Raw genomic sequence first — 24819 nt, forward strand, 5'->3', positions numbered from 1 at the left:
TTGAATGACATTCCTTCTTAATTGAAGGGGTGACACATACATTGAAATTGTTATAGTGCCATGATTTATGAATGTAGAATCATTGATCCAATGGGATTTGGGTGTTCAAAAAATTGGTCAAGGAAATCAGGTTTTACATTATCTCAATAGTTTCTAAGGGGATAACACTCTCCTAATAATTTCCTCCTTGTGTCTCTATGCATGCGAGCATTAATATAATTATAGCCTTGCATTTAGTAGAGATCCTCTTACCTATGTAGCCATACCAATCCTTAAATTCATGTAACCAGGTAACCCCATGAATTATTTTCTAGCTTCCTAGCCTTATTTCCAATTTCCATCTCTCTAACCCTATTCATAATCCATTAAGTAACATTAATGAATGACCAATTGAACATATTGATTCAAAATCCATCAAGTAACATTAGTCTATCAACAAACAACCAATTAAACATATCAATGGATTGATTGTAACATCAAATATAGGAACAATGGAAGACATTCATTGTGATTTCCCATAGTAGTTGTATCGATATCATTATTTTATATCAATTCTATGTATTTTAGAAGAATACTAGTTGCTTTATATTAATATTAGTTGCTTCATATTAATTCCATGTACTTTAGGAGAATATTGGTTAGATCATGTCCATATAAATTATTAAAACCACATCATTTTTCCATCAACATTTCCTTATTATGTGTTGTTTTTGAAAAAAAAGTGTTTCGATGGCAACTTTGAAGCTAATTGTCAAGTAAGGGTAGACCGAGTGGTTGAGGTGGACTGTTAACTCCCCGAAATGACATGCTTAGCCTATATTGATTAGGCTCAAAGAGTAGGTGGCCCTAGGGAATTTTCACTCCGTCCATGGTCAATACGGGACATCTCGCCTCTTACTCCCAATATGAAGTAGTTCACTGACGTAGCATATTTTTTTGAATGCACTTTATTTAGAAATGATCCTAAAAACCTAATTCCTAAACCTTTCATGTGAATACATAGCTATTAGTAAAATAACACATGTGGCATAGGAGATCATGCAACCATCCTCGTGATTATCACATAAAATCGATTTCAATCAATAGATAACATCACATGGATCTTTTTCGAAGACCAATCTTTCCTTTTTACTATTTTTTGAGTTTTTAGGTTGATAGCCCAACCACTAATCATCAAGCTCAAAAAGCACCCTTGAAATGATCCGTAAACTGTCGTGGATATTCCACTGCATAGTTCGTCACAAAGGATCTGAAAATATTATATTAAAAATATGAGATTCTACACTATTACAGTTTTATTTAATTTCTAGATCTGTAAAATTAACTGTAATTAGTGCATACATGTAAACATAAATCAAGCAGAAAAGTAGAGAACGACAAAATAAGCCAACACACACATAATACACAATATATGCTCTCTAGGAAACCCTTTCGGAAGAAAACCCAGCTGGAAGGTGAGGTCGCTTCGCTCCCTTTCTCTGTCTGGAAATATGGTTGCAGATACAAAGAAGTAATGTCTGTGGCCCGTGGGCTACTACAGTGCACATATCCTCTCTATGTTCTCAGCCTCCTATATCTCGTGGCTATCTTTTCTCAACTGTGGAACAAAATACTCTCGAAAGAATGGAATGCCTCTTCCTCCTAATGACTTGGTTATAATACAACCCGATAGCCTACTAGTGGTTAAGTTTGACTACATCAACTCTTAACTAGAGTTACAAAATAGACTCTTATAGATTCTTTTACATCAAAAACACGTGGCTAGCCCCTTTTCCATGAATAATGGGGGCTAACACGACATCTTCCCGAACTATAGTTGTGAAAATAGGAAGGTCAAATTCTGAGTGGCATAACTTTTGCATACAGACTCTGATTGACGTGATTCTTGCGCCATTGGAAACATTTCTCTGTGTACAATAGCATGAAAAGGTGCTACATTTAAGAAGAACATTTTTACCCCTAAAAAACGTCGTTTTATGCCTCAAAACGCTCCAAGAAGGTTTCAAACCCAGTTTCGCCAAACTGGGTCCCGCTAGTAAAAACGGTCTTGTGAGTTGATTCTTCCACCTTTTCCACTCCAAATGCATCGAGATGGATGAAAAAAAATATAATGATCCAATTAAGATCATGAAATTAAGGTAGCATTTGGAGAGCTAATACAAGATATATTGAGATTGTGATTGGAAAACCGAAAACATTTTGAAATGAGAAGCATGGCTTAAAGAATTAGGTTGCGATTGGATGTGAGCGATATTTCCAGATTTCTTGATTTTATTTTTGAATATTTGAACTCTTTGGTAGATCAATTTCACTAGTATGGATCCATTCTCATATATATCCCAACTTGCAAGTTTGTTTATTTTTTGCATTACATATGTTGTTTTCTCCTCGTACTTCTTATTAGTTGATATTTATTCTATGATATTTATACATTCATTATACTAAATTTATTATCCCCAACTGGTTTGTTTTTTAATTTTTTTATAAAAAATAAATTAGTTAAATTTTTGCTTTTACAATAATTGTTCCAGTAGAATTTTCTTCTTAGCATTTTGGGTGATTGCAAACTTTAATACCTAGTATATATATTTAACAGTTTGGATGATTGCAAACTTTAATACCAAATATATATTTACCAACTTTTTAAGTGTTCAATTATAATGATAATTATGGGGTATGTATACATTAAATAAAATCAAATGTAAATATAAAAATTGAGAAGTTTGTAAACAATGAATGTCTATAGTGTTATTCTAAAAGAAAGAAAATTGTTCATTACAATCTAACTATTTTTATTTTATTTTTCCTTTGTGAGTTTGTTTATTTTAATTTCAAAGGCCCCATTATAACAGGGTCAATTTTCTATGTAAATAAAACATAAACAATGTTTTGTTTATAACTATCTTCCTTGAATTGTTTAGGGGCTAGGGGAGATATGATGAAAAATATGGGTTGGTGGGCGATATTATGCAAGGGATGATGAGGGATATTATGCAAAACAAATACTTTTCACACAATATCTCTCTCCACCCATGTTTTTCATCATATATCTTGCACCCTCGAACGTGAGGTGGGGTGTGGGGAGATATTAAGAGAAACATGGGGTACAAGGATTTATTATACAAAACAAATATGCTTTGTATAATATTTTCCCCCACCCCAACCCATATGAAGGTAGGGGCAGGGTGAGATATTATCAAGATATTATGCAAAACAAATATGTTTTGCACAATATCTCCCCCCATCCCATGTAGTGCATGATATCTTCCACCAACCCCACCCTCGTATTCTGCCCTCATATTATGAGGGTTGGGTTGGGGGGAAAATATTATGTGAAACATATTTGTTTTGCATAATATTTCCCCCTACCTCCACCTTCACCCTCATCCTCATATTATGAGGATGGGGTGGTGGGAGACATTAAGCGAAACATATTTGTTTTGCATGATATCTTTGCCACGCAACCCATTACCAATGGGTAATTTGCATAGATGTTGTTCTTGCTAAATTGAATTAAGTGATAAGAATACTAAAGGGATCAAAGCATGGAAGTAAACATAATTTTTTAGTAAATCCTTTTAGCAATTTTGATTTATGCAATGAATTTCATAAATTAAATAAATGTTCATAAGAAAGTGTAAAACAACACATATGAATTGATATATCATCACATCTACGGGAATATGCACATACACATTTTGATCATTCAAACAATCGAAATCAAGCATACGTAGAAATATATTTTTCTAAACTTGAGGGAAATTAGTGCAATGTGGGATATGGATTCTAGTAGAGTACCCCTTGGACATGCAGAAATGCAACCAGAACACACTCTGCATTCATGAATCAACATGTCTTTGGGCATATGGACATGTATCTTTTGATTGCTCAAAGAATGGAAATCAAGTATATGCAAAAATAAATAAATAAATTCTATAGCTAAGGGAAATTAGTGTAAAATGGGAATTTCATTGTAGCTGAGAAACCCTTGGAGATGTGGATATGCAACAAAATTCCAGAATCAACTCAAACATGTAACAAATCAGAGCAAGACAAGGAGACACCCATAAATGTACCACCCATTCTCATTGTCAAATCGGATATTATTGATTAAATCTTAATCTACCTCTCTAAAATTGAGTATCAGGTTGGTTGACACTGTAAATATGCATTCCCCCCTTTCTTTCTTAGATCTTCAATCTATATGTGTGTGCATCATCCTCTTTTTTCATATCTTCAAGCTCTATACATTTGCATCCTCCCTTTTGATTTAAATTTTCAAACTCTATATGTATCCATCCTCCTTTTCTGTTCACATTTAAAAACTAAGAGCAGAGGCAACTAGACAAGAAAATTGCATATGTAGAGAGATGCCCATACCACTCTTAAGAAGAATCGAAATACCACTTGTTAGAAAATTATATATTACAAAGCAATGGAGCACATAAAATATTGCAGAAATGTAAACACAAAAAACACATAAAACAAGAGAAACACATATATACGTGGTTCACCCAATTTGGGCTACGTCCACGGAGAACAACCAATCCTTCCTTTTATATTATCGAGCAAAATGAAGAGATACAAGCTACAACAGCTCTGTTGTAATTCCCTCTTCGCTCTCACACAATCTCCTCTCTCTTTCTCGCCCAGAAAACACATCTACACAGATGCAATACAATTCGCTCATATATAGCGAGGTGTTTGCCTTCTAGGGCAAAAAACTCTAAATTAAACATAATTTCTACCATCATATTTTCGCCTAATGAATGACTCAGGTTGACTACGAAATTACAACATTTTACAAGGCAATTTTATATTTATTTTTAGCTTTAGGGGCATTGCGTTCGATCCCCAGGTGTCGCCGCCCTTGGACCCCCCTGGCAGCGCACATTTATAGGCGGCGTTGCCACCACATTACAAATTGGGGTCCAATGCAGCGATACCTTTGAATAAAGAAGACAATGAGGCTCCACACCCAACACCACTCCTCAAAAGGCTATTTTAAAATAGTTAATGGTATTATGTTTTTAATAATTCAATATTTATTAAATATATAATGAGCTAAATAATGCATAAAGTTGTATCTTAAAACTAGATTAGATCCATCTTAATTTTAGATCTACCAAGCCTAGAGAGTGACTAAATCTCTTCTCACTTTAAAAGAAGTTTGCACCTCAGATTTGATCTCTGTGATGTCTTGGTTGATCTCTCTCATATCTTGGTAGATCTCACTAGGACTACCCCAAAGCTTCGTGTGAGATTTCATTTCCACGGCCATTGCCAATTAAACTACCCCAAACAGAAAAACATTTATATTTATAATTAAATTAATTAAATTCATAAATACAAGTGAACAAACATTTATATTTATAATTAAATTAGTTAATTTCATAAATATATTTTCACGCCTAAATTAATAAAATAATATAATCAATCATACATTTCCAATCATAATATAACACCATACATTTTTCAAATTAATAAAAAATAGTTTTAAAAATTTCCCAACTTTTGAAGAGAGGAGAAAGTATTATAAAGTTTGTAGACTTTCTCACCAAGACAACTCTGATGAAAAAACATCTTGATACTTTGCTTCGCGTCCACGAAAGAAAGAGCGCACACCTTTACAGTTTGAGGATGGATGAGATGCTTTGCCACGTGGAGATATTAATCATGTGAGTTAGGTGAAGGAGAAGGCATCCAAAATGAACGAATGATTGAGACTGTAGAAAATTATAATTTTAAATTATTAAATTTGTATAATGTATACATTAAAAATAACAATTTAAATGACAAAAATCTAATCAGAATCCAATCACTGAAATATGACAGAAATGGCCAAAAACTCACCTAAGACCATCCAATTTTAAAATATTTAAAAGTTAAATATAATTAAATTAAAAAATTAAAAATAATAAAGTTTACTTTATAAATTTATTTTAGTTTACAAAGATGTATTAGAGTCAAGGAATTTCCAAAGGATGAAGACCAAACAACATTTTCTCTTTTTGTTTTTTAGCAGCACACCGGAAGCTTCCTCATGTCTAGTGAACTCACTTATTGGTGCCTGCCCTTCATGGATTCAAAGCACAATTGAACTCGCTTAGTTTGGCACAGGGCTTCAACCTACTGGACTACTCATCGAACTAATGATCTCAGACTGATTGTTATATTTCTCTACCTTGTAAAATCCAAAAAAATATAACTGAGACTCTCTCTGCATTGTTATTTTCTCTTACATAGTAGTTTTTTCCAGTGGAGGTGGATTCCCTTGTGACTCCAAGTACTTAAAGAGGGCTTGTGCCAAGCAGCCGCAGTGGTTTGGGGATCTACGATTCCCAGTCAAATTGGGAATCTCTGAGAGTCCGGAGGCATGGCAGAATACAAAGATTTGAAGCATCCTATAATCCAGGTGTTTTGAAAAAAAAATATTTCATTCTGTATAGAATAAATTTCATGCTCGTAGTTTTGCGCTGCATAGGGATCTGTTTGGGAGTTAATGGCATTTTTTCAATAGTCGTATTTCCTTTGTGCAGACTTGGACTCTGAAGATTTACTGTTCGTGCGTGGGATGCCAGAAAAAGGTCACGAAAGTTCTCGGGGACATCGATGGTAAGAATCGTTGCGATACCGCATGTTTGCACATAATTAGTTTTGTCTTCTTTAGTGCAGGTCGCGTGTTCGAATCTGGTTATGAATATTTACTAACCATATGGCTTGTTGTTGCAGGTGTGCACACCGTCAGTATCGATCCTGGCGAGCAGAAGGCGACTGTTACGGGAACACTGGTGTCTGCTGATGTCTTGTTGAAGAAGTTGCAGAAGAAATGTGGGAAGTATACAGAGTTGTGGCCAGTGACTCAGAATAAACAGAAGAACGAGTCCAAGACACAGATTCAATGCAGAGAGCAGAATTCAGGCAAAGATGTCGGTGCTGATAAGAAAGAACATACAGCGATGGCTGAGAGAGAAATGCAGAGGAACGAGGCCAAGACACAAAATCGACACAGAGAGCAGAGTTCAGTCAAAGATGTCGGTGGTGATAAGAAAGAACATACAGCGTTGGCTCAGAGAGAAATGCAGGGGAAGAAGCCCAACGATCCGAAGCAACAGACAGAGCAAAAACTGGGTAACGGTGGAGCTGGTAATGCGAGTAACGCTGGAGGTGGTAAGGCGAATGAAAATGCACCAGTGGCACAGAGCAAAATGCAGATCAAGACGCTGAAGACACAGAGAGAGCAGAATTCGGGCCGACACGAAGGTAAAAAATACTTCTCACACAGCTGAAAAGGAGTTTCTAAGTAATAGGGAAATAGAGTCTAGTACACAGCATTCCTCCCAGCATTATAATGGAGAAAAGATTTTCAGAGAATCTTGTTATTAGGATGATTATAAGATTAATATGGTTTATAGGATTTTAAGTAGGTAAAATATTAATGGGGATTTTTTAATAATTGAATTATTTTTATATTTTAAAAGAAGTGAGAGAAGTTTTATTGTAAGAATTATGGTGAAGTTAAGAATGTTGGTAGTGTGGTAAATATTTTGAAATTTAAAATGGATGACAATAAAAATGCAGTAGTTTAACAAGATTGTTTTTTACCTTGAAAGTCATGGAAATTTGGATCATATTTTGAGAAAATTTGGCAAGGATTTTTGTAAATCCAAGTTATAGTACTTAAATTTCAAAATTTTAGGTGCCCTAAATGTTTTTAATGGTGCTGAATCCATTTCCACCATAAAAAATATGATTCAAACACTGCCTCTACAGGTTTTTTTGTTTTTTTTATCCTGATTCCTGCCACTTTTGACTGCTAGGGCAATTCCTCAGCGTCCATTGACTACTCCAATAAAAAATGAACAATCCAACAGAAAAGACTTTTCATCTTCAACCTTCTTTATTTAATACGGCATAAATAAAAAATTCTTTCCTCCCATGACATTTTGGGAATTAATTTCATTTTCACTTTGAAACCGATTTGAATTAGTTCTTATCTTAGCTTTTTGAACAAATAAATAATTCTGGTTTTCAAAATTAAAGTTAATGAGACATCCCATTGCACACCAATTACAATCAATCTACTCATTGACCCTAATTAGATCTAATCAAACCAGTAATAATCTATCTTTTCCCTACTCCCCTGGGTGAAATGCAGTTGTTTATAGCGCGACTTTTTAAAGCTTTTCCCGCAGTAATTTATTGGAATCCCAAGTTTGATAGCTAGTTTCTTCACAATGAAAGAGTCCCAGGGGTTTTTCAGGGTGCTGAATCCAAATATGCAGTTAAAAAACCATTTTAACTGCAACAAATCAAAGATTTAACCTCAATTTCTTCAGCTAGATTCCGTCACCAGAATCTCCAAAAAATCGCATTATAGACAACTCCCGGTGAAATTACAAAAAACCATTATTCTAAATTGACACACAAAACCAAACGATGGCGTTCAACCCAGTTACAATACCTTCTGTCATGTCTGCGCAGCAGTTCTGGGCGTATGGCTCCTCTAAGCAATACAATCCCTTGCCCAGTTACACAGAGAAGCTGGTCTCTTTATATACAAAGATCGAAACTAGTTACTGACCTAAATTCCTCAACATAAATGCATTATACCACTCATTTTAGGCTAGTTCGAATGACATTATACCCCTATGTATAGGGATAGTTGGAATGACAAGAGGAACATCCTAAATTCCTTCGGAAATACATTGAACCTCTAAATTTATGGCTAGTTGGATTGACAACTCTAACATGGAAGCTGTGTCGATGTTGGGTATTGGAGACTGGCCACAATCGCATCGTATTCTTGGCCTCGCTGATATTGGTCTTCACGCCTCTTGGCATCAAAATCGGCATTTTGTTTCTTATAATGAGCAGATCCAACTCTGAAAAATCTCAGATTGGGGAATATCTTGAAATTCAAAATTTCAGACTTGAGAATATCCTAAAAATCTGATGGTCAAGAGAAAGGGAAATCAATATAAATTCACAGTATTCTGCTTTACAGTCAGAACATGGATATATGCCATCAATATAAATTCACAGCATTCTGCTTTACAGTCAGAACATGGATATCGCATATGACTATTGTCTAATTATATGAATTAAGGTTAAATATTCAGGTGCATATGATTACAGTTAGGTTTACATAATATGTTTGAGTAACCATAAACCCTTATTTTATTAGGTATGGTTGATATCTAATTTTTTATTAACATTTTTTATATTTATTTATATTTTCCATTAACTAATTTTTATACTTGCTAATATAAAAATTCTTAATCTCTATTATATGGTCAATATATTTTTTTCTCAATATATATCCTCCAATATGAATGCATTTGGTATGCTCCTCTAGTATCGCCATTGTGAGTGTTGTCTCTAGTTACAGCCAGGTTTAGATGATATGCCTCAGTTAACCATATTCTAAGCATTCTGTAAAATGGTATTGTCTGAAACTTTTAGTAAGTAAAGCAATTTTTGGTAAAATAATAATATTTTGTTATTTAAAATGTATTTTTTGAATATATATATACATAAATTTAACACCCTGAAAAATCTTCATTAAGAACTCAAATTTATCATCTAACAAATCTCTATCCTATTTTAGACAAATTCAAATGAAAAATATACCCCAAAACTTTCATATACCCCAAAACTCTTAAATTAGGCAGACTACGGCCAGTAGAATTACTATACCGTTACATACTACGGCCTGTAGAATTAATACACTGTGACATGGGCGTACACAGAGTTGATTATATCACCCCAGTCCTTTTGGGGCTGTGGAATAGATCTCATTTATCTGGGACATAAAAATATAAACGATGAATCATCGCAGCTACAATACAGTAGATATTCAGGTTAGAATAATGGATACTCTGTTCATTTTGGAGAACGGAACTTTACAGTGTTCTAAAAGAGATTTACCAAATGATTACAGATTCAAGTTAGAGCAGTTGAATGAATGATTATTTATACAATAAATTTTTGAACAAAATAAAAGCACACTGTTATATCAAAAATGTTTTCACCTAAATTGAAACGTCTTTGAAATAACTAAAACTCATAACAAAAAAATGTTTCTTACTTCATAAAGCGTATAATGTCTTCAAAAACTGCTTACTTCATAAAGCGTATATTTCATTGTATCGAACAGATAATGGGCAAGTGGATGAAGACGCATTATTCACTATTTGTCCAATAGTGTTTACGATGGAAGCACTGGTAGCTGCTACTGACAATTTTGATAACAAGATTGGAGAGGGAGGATTTGGACCTGTATACAAGGTAACACAGGCTAGCACAAGGCTTCTACTGGTTTACATAGAAAACGGGCATATAATATATATATTAAGATTTATTTTACAAAATCTTTCATACTGAGCATTTGTCTGAATCTCTCAGGGAACTACCCAAGACGGAAAACAAATAGCTGTGAAGAAGCTGTCGTCAAAATCTAGGCAAGGAAGGAAGGAATTTATGAATGAAAAGCTGCTTGCAAAAATTCAGCATCGGAATGTAGTGAATCTACTCGGCTGCTGTGCACAGGGATCAGAAAAGTTCCTTGTTTACGAGTACTTACCGAATAAGAGCCTTGATACATGGCTATCCGGTGAGTCACTTGCACTTAATATATCAAGATAAAAACCAGTAATGTATCAATCTAGATAGTTCGGTGTTGAATTGGCCTCTTATGCATGGATACAGATCCGGAGAAACGCAAAGAACTTGATTGGAAGAAGCGGTACAACATCATCCTGGGGGTAGCTCGTGGGCTATCCTATATTCACGAGGATTCTCAACCCCGAATTGTTCATCGAGATATTAAAACCAGTAATATTTTGTTGGACGAGAAACTAATTCCTAAGATAGCAGATTTCGGCACTGCTAAAGTTTTCCCTGAAGATAGGACTGCTGTCAGCACAGGGATTGTTGGAACCCCGTAAGTTTTTAATACAATTCTCAAGAGAACACACAGGCAAAAGCTAATAACAATTAGAATGCATGCATCTGGAAAATGTTCACATTTTAAACTACCTGTACATATAAGGTAAATAGTTAATGGCTAATAAATGCTAATAGGACCAGTATCTAATTCTGAGTACCTTTTAGAATGCTAAGTGTGAATTTATGTGAATTCATTTATAGAGTTCGCGACACAGACCCCCTTTGTGAGCCTGTGTCACTGATGTCATGACCCTTTCATAGTTGATTTTTGCTCAAAAGGAACCCTCCCAAGACCTTGCCTACTGTAATTCTGAGTGCCTTTTAGCATGCTAAGTGTGAATTTATGTGAATTCATTTATAGATTTCATGACACAGACCGCCTTTGTGAGTTTGTGTCACTGATGTCATGGCCCTTTCATGGTTGATTTTTTCTCAAAAGCAACCCTTATGAGACACTGCCCATCGTATATCGACTCCTACCTGTTCGACCTTTACCTCACTTGCATGACTCTTGTTTACTGTCAGTGCAATACCATGCAGGTATGTGACATGATCTCGCATTCAGAACTCTAATTCGCCTATATTTTCACGAGTCTTTGATTGCTGGTTCATTATTATAACTTTTGTCACGCAATTTTTTTAGTTGTAAGTGAAAAAAATTGAAAAGAAAAAGTGGAATAGTGATTGTTCTTTTCAATATTCCAAAACAGTGAAATAAGATTATATGGGAGATATCAGTAATAAATGACTATAGTAAGACTGAACTGAGCTCAACTTAATTAGACTAAACTAAAACAGACTGTGACACTTGTTGGAGTTAGATAGAGAAAACAAAAGTGAAATGGGAAAGTGGTGATCAATGGTTGCAGAACTTTAATTTGATTTTTTCCATGATTCTTTGATTGCTGGTACACTATTTTGACTGTTTGTTATGCTGTGCAATCTTTTCTAGGCCATTAGTGTTAAATCAGATAAGTAACTTATTTGTTAGACTTTTTGAAGATTTTCAGGTACTTATTTTTAATCAAATTTGTCCATAATTTAGTCCAAATTTGTTGGAATCACAAATTTGAGTAGTGAACTCTCCAGAATTGCAGTTCCTATAGGTTTTTAAAGATGCTGAATTCATATATATTCTCAAAAACAAAATTTAAACAATAAAAATGAAGATTTGAAAAATACAAGTTTGACAAAAAAAAAATAGTTAAACATTACCTAATAAAAATTAAAAAAAAAAAAAAAATTAATAATTTTCCTATCATGTATATAAAAAATAGATAATTTAATAATTATAAAATCATAATAATTAATAATAATTTTTTTATAATATTATAAAAAATGATAATTAATATTGTTTTATGATTCAATAGAGATTAAATGACCGATGATATTTAAAGATTATATTTTCTCATTATTCTATGTAAACCTCTCTCCAATTTCAATATATAGCCTTCATCCCATTCGAATATAGATGCTTATGGACGTAATTACTTTTTCATTGTTGTTAAATTTTTGAATTTCCATTCTTGATTAGTTTTTAACTTCTAAGATCAAGCACTACATTTTCTTCTGCAATTAAATTTCACATAATCATCGCTGAACTCCTAAAAGTTCCCTCACATATCTCTTCCATTGGAATTTGAATATGCAGAGGGTATATGGCACCAGAGTATGTTATGGAAGGGCAGTTATCTGCAAATACAGATGTCTATAGCTTTGGCATTGTTCTCCTGGAACTTCTCACGGGAAAAAAGATATCATCTGAACCGAGGGAGCTTTTAGGATGGGTGAGATGCTCTGATAGTGTTGTTGTATTTTCCTCAGGGGATATCTTTAGCCGAACCATGAGATAACGGATTTCACTGATCTATTTTGATACGAATTCCTCATCTGTTGAAATGTATACTTATTTTATCAATAAACTAAATGTATACTTATTTTATCAATAAACTAAATTAAATGAAAAATGCAGGTGTGGAGTTCATACAAACCAGGCAAACCACACAATGTTTTGCGGACGATTGATCCAACAATAATTAAAACATGTGATAAGGAGAAGGCCTCGAGATGCATTCAGGTTGGTCTTTTGTGTACACAGGAGGATTCATTGCGTCGTCCACCAATGTCAGAAGTTACTGCGATGCTTTCAACTTCTCTGATACTACCAGTTCCAACAAATCCACCGGTATCACATTCTCCATCTAATCTATCATTTCTGACTCTTTTGGTTACACATATGAAATTTGATGGGTTATATTTATGTTTAAGAAAGCAAAGATAGAGATAATTTTCCTCGGACACCAATGGAGTTTTATTTATAGGGGTATGTTGTTTTTTTTGTTGGGGATTTTTCTGGTAAAATCTCAAAAACAAAAAAAATCAAACATACACAGAGTCAATGCTCTGTTTTCTTCTGCCACAGGATCTTTTGCACACGGAAGTTTTTAATAAAAATTCTCATAACAGAGTATTACATAGCCATAAAAACATTTCTATTCATTAAAACAAAATGCCTGTTACAAACTTCATTCTCTTGCTAAGAGGGATTCACAAAAAATAATTCATTCAAAACTCTGTCTCCACCTGAGATTTTACTGTGCTGGGTTTACTGCTGTAAAACCCCTTTTTACATTTAGTGGTGTAAAAAGTATTTTTACACATAGTACTATAAAAGACAAATTACATAGGCTGCAAGAAAAATTATGTGTTGCTCACCCGACACATGGGATTTATGCTTATTTCATTACATAATGCACTGCTGTGCAAAACACACAATTATCCCCTGTTCTCTTCACTCGCACTGCTGTGCATACATTTTCACTCTCACACTACTTCTACGCACTGCTGTGCGATATTCGCTCCTTGCATTATACAATGCTCATCTGTGTTTTGTTTTTCATTCACTTCACAAAAAGTCAACCAAAACAATTACATAATGCACGAGCTCCTATATTTTTGGATATTACATTGCGTGAGTATAATAACAAAATGACCATGCCTTTCTTTAAATTCACCAGACCTTCGTGCCTATAAAAAAAAATTTAAAATTAAAGACTCTTATCTATTCTCTACGGTAACAATTAATGCATTAAGTTATTATCGGCAGTCAACCAAACTTCAGCTTTACTCCACGCAAGGCTTTAAACGCTGGCTCGTATGCAAGTTGAAACGATGGACGGCGGAGATCGATGAGCTGCATCGGACGGTGGACGGAGATATCGGGAACCATTACATGACTGAACAATAGCACCCGAGAATGTCAGACTTGCTTACGTATGGTGAGAGCCACGTGGCAGCACTATATTATATCGGGCTCAAAATTACGGAAACCACTTTCACGCAAAAGTGGTCCGATAGCCCTCAAGGTGGTTTTTGGTTTTGCTCCGGCGGTTTTGGGTGCTGCCGTATTGTCCACGTCCGCCTGCACGGTGTTTGCAACCTGCAGTTGGAATTAACATTCCAACACTCCCCTTTAATTTCAACTGCTGGGCATTCAATCATACCCAAACACTTCCTCACATAGAGGGATTCACCAACACTGCTGTTACAAATACATCTTCCTCACATAGAGGGATTCACCAACTGCTGTTACAAAAATATCTTCCTCATATAGAGGGATTCACCAACACTGCTTCACTTGCAGTTCCACAAACAACAAAATAGTCTTCCTCTTAATAGAGGGTTTCACGTGTGATTGTGCTAAAGAGCACCTTCCTCATGACAGAGGGATTCACTTGAGATTGTGCTGAAGAGCACCTTCCTCATGATAGAGGGATTCACCGGTGTATGCTAAAAAGCATCTTCCTCTTGACAGAGGGATTTACCACACTATGCTGAAAAGCATCTTCCTCTTGACTGAGGGATTCACCATGACATTGTGCTGAAAAGCACCTTCCTCTTTATCAGAGGGTTTCACCAAATGACTGCTTCAAGTTCCAAAACAAAACATTCATTTCACTGTTGTGCATACCCAGTACATTGTTCTTTTATGCTGCTGCATATTCTCTGCTGCACTGTTGTGCCATCTTATTTGCTGCGTCTACCCCACACTGCTGTGTCTGCTCCACGCTACTGCGTCTACACCTGCACTGCTGTGCGTTTCAATACTTGTTATTGTGTTGCTGCACTTCACTTACATTTCTTTGCAAACTCTGCATTGTTGTGCGTTAATAAAAAATTCTTACATATGCGTTGCTGCGCCTTCCCTTTCTCTTCATGGTTGCCCTTTTCACTGCTGTGTAAAAACACATTTCTTCATTCTCTCTTAGCTTTGGCTTCATTTTCTTCACACTATTGTGCTTCTCCTTCTTGCCATCACGCTGCTGCCTTTTTCTTATTCACTGTTGTCCATACCCATAACCATAGAGTATGTCTCCCCTGAGTTTTTACTCGCTGTTGCGTTGCCTCTGCAATTGATTACAATCGTACTTATGCTGTGTCTCACTTGCATTTCTGATGCAAACAACACACTCACTACACTTACAATTACTGCTGTAAAGAAAAATTTCTTTTACATGCGCTGCTGCCCATTACATTTCGTTTTTTTTAACAAAAAAATTTTTCATGCTGCTGCATTTTTCATATTCAATGCTGCCCCTTTTTCTTCTCCGCACTTCTGTGCATATTGCATTGCATATGCGATAAAAAAAAATTCCAACACCGCTGCGTATTACATTTCAGAGGGATTAACAACAAACAAAAAAAAGTTTCATTTGCGCTCTGCTGCGCTACAATACATCCTCCACGCAGTCTCCATGCCCTGCAGACTTTTCTTCTCTGCTTTTATGGAAGATTTAATTCCATATCTCTCCCCTATAACAAGATCTTCATCAAAGAATGATTGTTAAAACAGTTCAGCAATTATGATAAAAAATTACAGGCTCCCCTTTAATGTATGCATTGTCTTTTTTCAGCAAAGTTTTCTCAAAAGAAACTTAGATCAACTAGGGAGCTCAAGGGGCTTTCAGACTGTATTTCTTTCCTTCTCCATACTTGTGTAACTTTCTTCTTTTGTGTGGGTCTAGCTTGCATAGGAGCCCATCTTAAGTTACAGTCACGTGCCATATGCCCAATGTTATGACACTTAAAACATTCTACATTGTTCATGAATAAGAATTCATGATTTCTTCTCATAAAGTTATTTCTTGGAGATTGTCGGAGACTACAACATCTATCTCTATGAAATACTCTACAGTCTTTTGCCATATGACCAAATTTTGAACAAGAGTAACAATAACCATAAAATGAACTTTGGTACCTGGGAGATGGAGGTTTCCTTGATGTACTTCTGAAGCCTTGCTGCCTTGAGATCCTTTGATGATAACCATTACCTCTTACCTCTTTGACATCAGCTACATTTCTTCTTGGAGCTGATTTTCTGCTTGGAGTAGGATTTCTTCTATTGTACCCATGATCATTCTCCTTGCCTTTGCTGGAACTAGGAGCATCACCATTTCTTTCTGGCTTCTTCACATCTCCTTTGCTTAAACATTTTCATTCTTGTTTGATGGTTCACCTACATACCCAAGTCCTGATTTATCAGATGGGGATCTGTGATAGCTGAGCATGTCATCCAAGGCTTGAGAGCTCTTCATGATTTTGTTCATCCCTTCAACCTTTTTCCCGAGGAGGACAATCTCTTCTTCCAATCTTTCACACTCATTATTCTTCTTTGTAAGTTGTTCATCAGTTTCTTCCTTGCTACGAGTAGCTTCAGCTGCTACTATTTTAAGGGAGATAATTTCTGACTTCATTTTGGAGATTTCTGCTTGACTGCACTCCATTTTTTTTCAACTCCTTGTGCCTGCTTCCTGGCTTCTTGTAATTCAGACTTAAGGGAGGAGACCTCTACCTTGTACTGTCCAATCTCTTCTACAAGCTTGTTCACTCTCTTGTGCCTTTGTTCAAGTTGACTTGACAAGGCGTCTTCCTGCTTCTTTGCTTCATTCAGCTGATTTGTCATGGATATGACTTCTTCATGATGTTTCCTCTTGCATTGATCAAGCTCCTTCTTAAGCTTGGCAAGCTCTTCATCCCTTTCTTTTACTTGAAGCTTGATGAGGTCAACCTTCTCACATTCAGTTTCTATGATGGGTTCAGAATTTTCTTCTTGACTGATTGTCATGGTCAGTGCTCCCTTTGCATGAAGGTCATGCAGTCTGTCCCATATATCCTTTGCTGATGAATATTTTCCTAGATTCTTTTTTACAGAATCAGGCAGTCCATCCAAGATAGTCTTTGCTCCATGTGCATCATACGCCATGGATTCTTTATCCTTCTTGCTATCATCAACCACTGATTCCCAGATTTCAATCCCTTGAGACTGTAAGACAACCCTCATTTTTATTTCCCACATATCAAAATTTCCATTAAACTTTGAAGCCTCAAATAGAATTCTTTCAAATAGATTGTCTTCTATTTTAATAGAAGAGGGAGACACAACCTTAGGGGATTTGGACACTTTCTTCCTTGACCTTGCCATTCTTAACTATAGTCCAAAATACTTAACTATGTTTTTAAAATGACTCACTGTTTCTTCAACAACAACACAGAAAAAAAACTTTGAGGAATACCTGGGTTCTTTTGCCTGAGACTTCACACTGCTGGAGAAGTTTTACTGCTGCTGCAACAAGAGTCTTTCCTTCAGCTTCTTTGACACTTCAAAGAGCCTGAACCTACTATGTCACCATCAAAGAGCCTGGACCAGCTTTGATACCACTGTTGGGGATTTTTCTGGTAAAATCCCAAAAACAAAAAAAATCAAACACACACACAGAGGCAATGCTCTGTTTCCTTCTGCCACAGGATCTTTTGCACAGGGAAGCCTTTTAATAAAAATTCTCAGAACAGAGTATTACATAGCCATAAAAACATTTCTATTCATTAAAACAAAATGCCTGTTACAAACTTCATCCTCTTTGCTGAGAGGGATTCACCAAAAATAATTCATTCAAAACTCTATCTCCACCTGAGATTTTACTGTGTTGGGTTTACTGCTGTAAAACTCCTTTTTACATTTACTGGTGTAAAAAGTATTTTTACACATACTACTGTAAAAGACAAATTACATACGCTGCAAGAAAAATTGTGTTGCTCACCCGACACATGGGATTTATGCTTGTTTTATTACATAATGCATTGCTGTGCAAAACACACAATTTTCTTCACACAAAAAAAAACTCATCCAACATATGCGCTCCCCTGTTCTCTTCACGAACTCGCACTGCTGTGCATACATTTTCACTCTCACACTACTTCTACGCACTGCTGTGCGATATTCGCTCCTTGCATTATACAATGCTCATCTCTGTTTTGTTTTTTCATTCAAGTATTGCACTACCGTGCAAACCTCGAGTCACTTCACAAAAAGTTAACCAAAACAATTACATAATGCACGAGGTCCTATATTTTTGAATATTACATTGCGTGAGTATAATAACAAAATGACCATGCCTTTCTTTAAATTCACCATACCTTCGTGCGTATAAAAAAATAAAAATTAAAGACTCTTATCTATTCTCTAAGGTAACAATTAATGCATTAAGTTATTATGGGCAGTCAACCAAACTTCAGCTTTACTCCACGAAAGGCTTTAAATGCTGGCTCGTATGCAAGTTGAAACGATGGACGGCGGAGATCGATGAGCTGCATCGGACGTGGACAGAGATATCGGGAACCATTACATGACTGAACAATAGCACCCGAGAATGTCAGACTTGCTTACGTATGGTGAGAGCCACGCGACAACACTATATTATATCGGGCTCAAAAATACGGAAACCACTTTCACGCGAAAGCGGTCCGATATCCCTCAAGGTGGTTTTTGGTTTTGCTCCGGCGGTTTTGGGTGCTGCCGTATTGTCCACCTCCGCCTGCACGGTGTTTGCAACCTGCAGTTGGAATTAACATTCCAACATTTTTTCCTTAAAGAAAGGAGTATGTTGTCAAGTGAGGATTAGCTGGAACTTTAATCTTGAGGTTTTAATATGGGTAATTTTTTTTTAAATTAGTTATGATCAAATTTACCCATTAAAACTTATAACTTCATACCACAATTCAAACTTATAATTTATTTCAAACTTATAATTTATCTTTACAATTTTTATATCTGTAATAATATTTTTAATATTTACTAATAATTTATCTTTACAATTTTTATGTCTATAATAACATTTTTAGTATTTACTAATATTGATTTCTTATTATTTTATTCTATAATTCATTAATTATATCTATATCTATATCTATATATATATATAAAAACACTCATCAAAACCCCATAAAAAAATTTAAACTTAATCATTGCCCCACTCAAAACCCTAACGATGTGACATTGTGAAACTGTATTTGATTGTTTTGTGTTTCCCACAGTCAAAATGGTGATAACACTGCGTTTTAACGAATTATCAGTTTCGAGCTTTTGGCGAAGAGGGTTGGGCAAAAGGTAAAACTTAAGAGGGGTAAATAAAAGTAATAACTCTGAAAATTTAGTAATTCCGCATATCTTTATCAGGTTTAGTTAAGAGTTTTGGTTTTACGCAGTAAAGCATGGAGCAGTCATAAATTTAGGGATATATGCTGAATCTGTAGCAAATTTGTGTAGAGATTTTGCTTTTAAAAAACTAGTAGTCTAACCAGCAGATGATTTTGCTTTTAAAAAACTAGTAGTCTAACCAGCAGATGATTTTTACCAGGAAAGCAATAGAAATTTCATTATGATTTTTGAAAAAATAAGGTTGGAATTTTTGGAATTACAACTGTAAGTTTTAAAATTTTGGGTAGTTATTATAAATTTAGGGATATATGCTGAATCTGTAGCAAATTTGTGTAGAGATTTTGCTTTTAAAAAACTAGTAGTCTAACCAGCAGATGATTTTTACCAGGAAAGCAATAGAAATTTCATTATGATTTTTGAAAAAATAAGGTTGGAATTTTTGGAATTACAACTGTAAGTTTTAAAATTTTGGGTAGTTATTTTTTGATGATGTTGAATTTATTTCTAAGGTAAAAATTAATTCAAACATTTATGGATTTTTGAAAAAAAATACTACTATAAAACAGAATTTTCACATGGTTAGTAAATTCAGAATTGTCACATGGTTAGTAAATTTAGCTAGCTCTTTTTTATTTTTCCTAAAAAATTTGATAGTAAAAATGTTTAAATCTTATTTATTTTACACCATCAAAAACCCTTGGGCACCCAAAATTTTGAAACTTCTATTCCTATTTCCAAAAACTTCACATATATTTTAATAAAATACTTCCAGAATTTCCATGGTTTCGGGGCAAAAACTATCCTGGGTTAGAATACAGCTTTATAAAATATTTAAAGGTTTGCTGGTGTCCTCATAAATGAGGTTAATGAAGAACCAAAACGGCGGGAAGTTGTGAATGTCTACCACATGCAGGAGAAACTCCAGGCTTCAATGCAAACCCTGTTCTCTCATAGCCTTGCAGGTGAAATAAATTTATGATCACCAAGCAACTTTAGAATTCATCTGTTAAGCTTTTACATCTGCATTTTAATGCTTTTTCTCTTTTCCGTTCCGCTGTTGTCACTGATTCTACAAGGAGAACTCTGTGCGTTCATGCTTGGATGGTTTATACAAATACAATCATTTGAATGGTGATCTGATTTCTTTCACCTCCAAATGTTTGTAAATCCAGGGCTCTAATGTGCGAAGGAGAAAAGTGAAGCGCTCTAATGTGCGAAGCAGAAAAGTGAACCCTGTGGATGGAGCCATGTGACAGCAAGGTGGTGGAAAATGGCGAGCCTAGAATGTGAAAATTGATGCTGTGTAATTCAATTAAGACTGAAAGATCCAGGAGTGGAGTATAAATGCAATTACATAAAACTGAACACTTCTGTTTACGCAGCCCTCTATTTATTATTTGTTGATAGTGATTTTATTGAACGGGCACGTTATAGAAAATCTGAACAGTTTCGTGAAATGGTTACATTTTAGCGGTCGATTTCGTGCGTTTATTTGCACAAAGCATTTTGTGGTTAGGTTTAAAATGTCTATCCAAGAAGAAGAGATTTTGGAACATACATATAATTTTAATTTAAATGCAAAATGGTGGTATATTAAGTTATTTGGTTTAATTAGTTTAGATAAAATGAGAAAAGGTTTGGATAGGAAAAGAAAAATGTTGCTCCATATCTCTAGGAGGTTAGATAGGGAGGGTGGCATTTACGGTTAGCCTTAGCGTTTAGTCAATTCTTTACATGTTTGTTACTAGTTTAAAGTGTTTAGCTAATATAGACAATGGTATAGTTAATATAGAGAATGGTATGTTTGGTATTAGCTTTTAGTCAATATAGAGAATGGCATGTTTGTTACTAGTTTAAGGTGTTTAGTTAATATAGAGAATGGTATGTTTGGTATTAGCGTTTAGCCAATATAGAGAATGGCATGTTTGTTACTAGTTTAAAGTGTTAGCCAAGGTAGAGAATGGTATGTTTGGTATTAGTTTAAAGTGCTATATTATTTTTTCTCTCTGAGTGCATTAGTTATTGTAACTTTATAGATCTCCTTAATAATCGTAAAGTTGTTTTTTTTATTCCAAAAGTTTAGCCAATATAGAGAATGGCATGTTTGTTACTAGTTTAAAGTGTTTAGTCAATATAGAGAATGGTATGTTTGGTATTAGCTTTTAGCCAATATAGAAAATGACATGTTTGTTACTCATTTAAAGTGTTTAGCCAATGTAGAGAATGGTATGTGTGGTATTAGTTTAAAGTGCTATTTTTATTTTTTTCTCTTCTAGTGCATTAGTTATTGTAACTTTATAGATAATCTCCTTAATAATCATAAAGTTGTTTTTTAATTCCAAAAGTTGTTTATAGCTTTCATATCATCCAAAATTATTTTGGTTTTTTTTTTTCCACAGGAAAAAGCGAACCATCCATTAATAAAAATAGAGAGTTACAAAGTATATGCAGAGCATTCCGAAAGACTCGTTCTTTGCCTTAAAAAAGGTAGAAGAAAAGAGTCTCAGCTGGTTAACAAAGACCAGCTCAACATCCTCAACTGGTTGACGAAGAACCAGCACAACAGCCTCAGCTGGAGGACAAGAAAAAATAGAAGAGATAGATAAGAGAAAGAGACCGAAAGAAATAATACACAAAGAGGGAGGGAAATTATGATTTTCTCCCCTTTTTCTTCTCAACCTTTCGCCACTCCCCTTGAGTTGGAGAGGATGAAATAAGGACAAGAGAGGAATCCTCCACAATACAAGGAGCATCCTTATCTGAATCGAAGTGTTCTGGAGCCCCGCTATTGTCCTCAAGAACTGGATTTTTCTTCGACAAAGAGGCCAGCATTCCTTGAGCTGCCATTTTATCGGATTCTGGCGACATGTGAACTTGATTAGTTGTTATGGGGGAGGAAGCTGTGGCTTCGCCCCCAATTGGATCATCGTCATGACCAGGTGAGGGTTATCTGCCTCCTCGTCTTCTGTTTCTTCTTCTGGGTTCTCTGTGTGTTGCCAGCCTCTTGGTTTTTTTGCTTGTTTCTTATTCCTTCTGTTTTCTCTTTTGACTTGAGGACAATTATTACGGAGGTGACCTGTCTGTTGACAGCCTCGGCACTTGAAGGCCATGTTTTCGTAATCTAGTGGTTGTTTCCACTGGGAGTTGTTATGGATCAGAATGATGCTGTCAGGTAGCCCTTGACTGAGGTCAACTTCGACACAGATTCTGGCAAAAGTATGTATGCATCTAGCAATTCTTTCCACATCTTGCTTGATGTATTTGCCTATTGCATTCCCCATTGCTTCAAAAACTTTGGGAAGCTAAAAATGAAGCGGGAAGTTATGTAACCTAACCCAGACCGACATTTTGGAGACCACCGTAGAGGAGGGGTCAAAACCCGGGAATCAGGGGGTCGTGAAGAGCCCTGCATTGCCCGAGAACCATGGCCCCTCATGGAGAACATGGTCTTTTTCCTCATCTGAGTCGAATTTTATAATAAAAAATCCTTTGGAGCATAAATGGATGTCACAGTTTGCTGACCATGTGGAAACGATCCAATGCCATAAAGCATATGTTTTAGGCCAAAAGCCATTGAATCTGCAAATGACTGCCAAAGAAGAGAAATCAGCATGAAAGTTGTTTACCTCAGGCATATTGATTGTCAAAACTGGTGTCTGCTTACTTTGCTCCACTATATAAGGACCAGGCAGATCTTGTGGTGGTGCTGGCTTGTTGGTGGCTTCCCCTTTTCCTTTGACAGCATCCTTGAATGAACCTGTGCCCTTTGAGCTAGATCCGAAACTTCCACCTCTCAGCCTCATGCTCAGAAAAATAGTTGAATCTCTCACTACTCCATAGTGCTGCACTGTAAATTTTTCCTGTAAAATGTGTCCTGCATAAACCAAGCTCAGCAGGCTTGCTGATATGCCTAATAATTCTTGTATTTCGTCCTTTAAGTTTTTTATCAGCATCCCTGTTCTTATTTGCTTGCAGATCGTATTCCCTGACAGGGTTCTGATGAAGATTTGTATCGCTTCAAGACCAGAATCCTTTATTGCTAATTTTGTTTTTTGCCTGGATCCTTCTGCTAGTTGATTCTCCAGTACAAGAAGGGGAGCTGGCTTGCCATGGTCGATTCTCCGACATTCATTTAAAGGATCTGGAGGCCCTGTAAGAGTCAGGGGGACCCAGACCTATCGACGAAAGGAGATCTTGGAAAGGGGAGTCCAGAGCAAAAATTTCTTCGCTGTCGAGATGGCAACCGCCCAAATTTGCGTGAAGGTGAACAGAGGAGCCTCAAACTACTGAGAACCCAGAACCAAGCTCCCACTCCATACTTGGTCTTTAACCAAACTTTTAAAATACTGCCAGAAAGCGGCAGATCGGGCCCGCGGCATACCGAATGGGGGCAGAGGAACAATCAGCCACATCTTTTTCCTATAGACGCAGACAAAGCTGCCTAGCCAGGGCGAAACACCCGCGGAGGAGAGCGCAACTACCCGAAACTGGGTAAGGTCCGGTTGATTTGAACCAAAACGCCCAGGGCAATGAGGAAAGGTGCCCAGATCCGCCCTGAGAAAAACGACCTGAGCCAAGAAGGGAGAGAAAACCTCCGGTCTCTGTTTGCTTTGATTCGAACCATGATACTCCTTTCCAGCAAAGGATCCGGGCCGAAACCAAAGGGGAGAATCGAGCTCTGTGAACCCAGCGGCCAGGCACCAAGCCGTTCCAAAACAAAGCTGATCTTTGGGAGCAGCGGAGGCACATAAAGGACCTTCCGAAACCCTAATCACTCGAACACCCACCATCACTCCTTTCCGTATATGAACCAGTATCGAAAAATGGATCCCAAAATTATTTTGGTTATCAATAAAGCAAGTTTGTTTTATAAGGTCTCTACTTAGTTAAACTTATACTTGTGTTCATGGAATATTAAAAAATATCTCTAATTGCTCTAAATATTGATAAAAGCTTCCCAAAATCTTTTTATTGTACCCTTTCCTAATACATGTCTCTAATAAAAATAACTCTTATTTTGAATGTATATTCCCTATTTTCACTGGATACCCATTTTTATAGCCTTTGATAATATATTGATTCTATTTTTTACAATTTAAAAACCTCCTTTATAAATGAATGCGATAAGATATTGGTCAACAAGGTGAAGCCCCTGTGGCCTTTAAAATTTATTGTAAAGTTGTTTTGAAGAACAGGGGACCCTAATGAACTCCAAAACTCTCCACTTCACATGGTCAATGAAACTTTAGTGACATCTATTGCTATAACTAAAGAGATAATAGAGCAAGAAACATTATAAAGAGATAATGGTTTGACATGCAAATTCATTGTTCTTTCGTCTATGCTTACGAACCTCTGTTAGTGGATTTTCTAGT

At 35.8% G+C, this 24819-nt stretch overlaps 1 protein-coding gene across 1 annotated transcript; it reads left to right on the top strand.

The window, feature by feature from the left end:
- Positions 1 to 5983: 5983 nt before the first annotated feature.
- Positions 5984 to 21045, top strand: LOC149246421 (cysteine-rich receptor-like protein kinase 44). Its single transcript, XM_089457912.1, has 9 exons — positions 5984 to 6415; positions 6540 to 6615; positions 6733 to 7263; positions 10160 to 10290; positions 10408 to 10615; positions 10711 to 10945; positions 12602 to 12737; positions 12923 to 13135; positions 20617 to 21045. The coding sequence occupies exons 1-9, from the start codon at positions 6377 to 6379 to the stop codon at positions 20695 to 20697; spliced, it is 1650 nt and encodes a 549-aa protein (XP_089314038.1). The 5' UTR covers positions 5984 to 6376; the 3' UTR covers positions 20698 to 21045.
- Positions 21046 to 24819: the final 3774 nt, after the last annotated feature.

This window comes from Pinus tabuliformis, chromosome 7 (assembly GCF_031772625.1).
Source record: "Pinus tabuliformis cultivar Carrire ecotype Pingquan chromosome 7, CPIR1, whole genome shotgun sequence".
NCBI lineage: Eukaryota > Viridiplantae > Streptophyta > Pinopsida > Pinales > Pinaceae > Pinus > Pinus tabuliformis.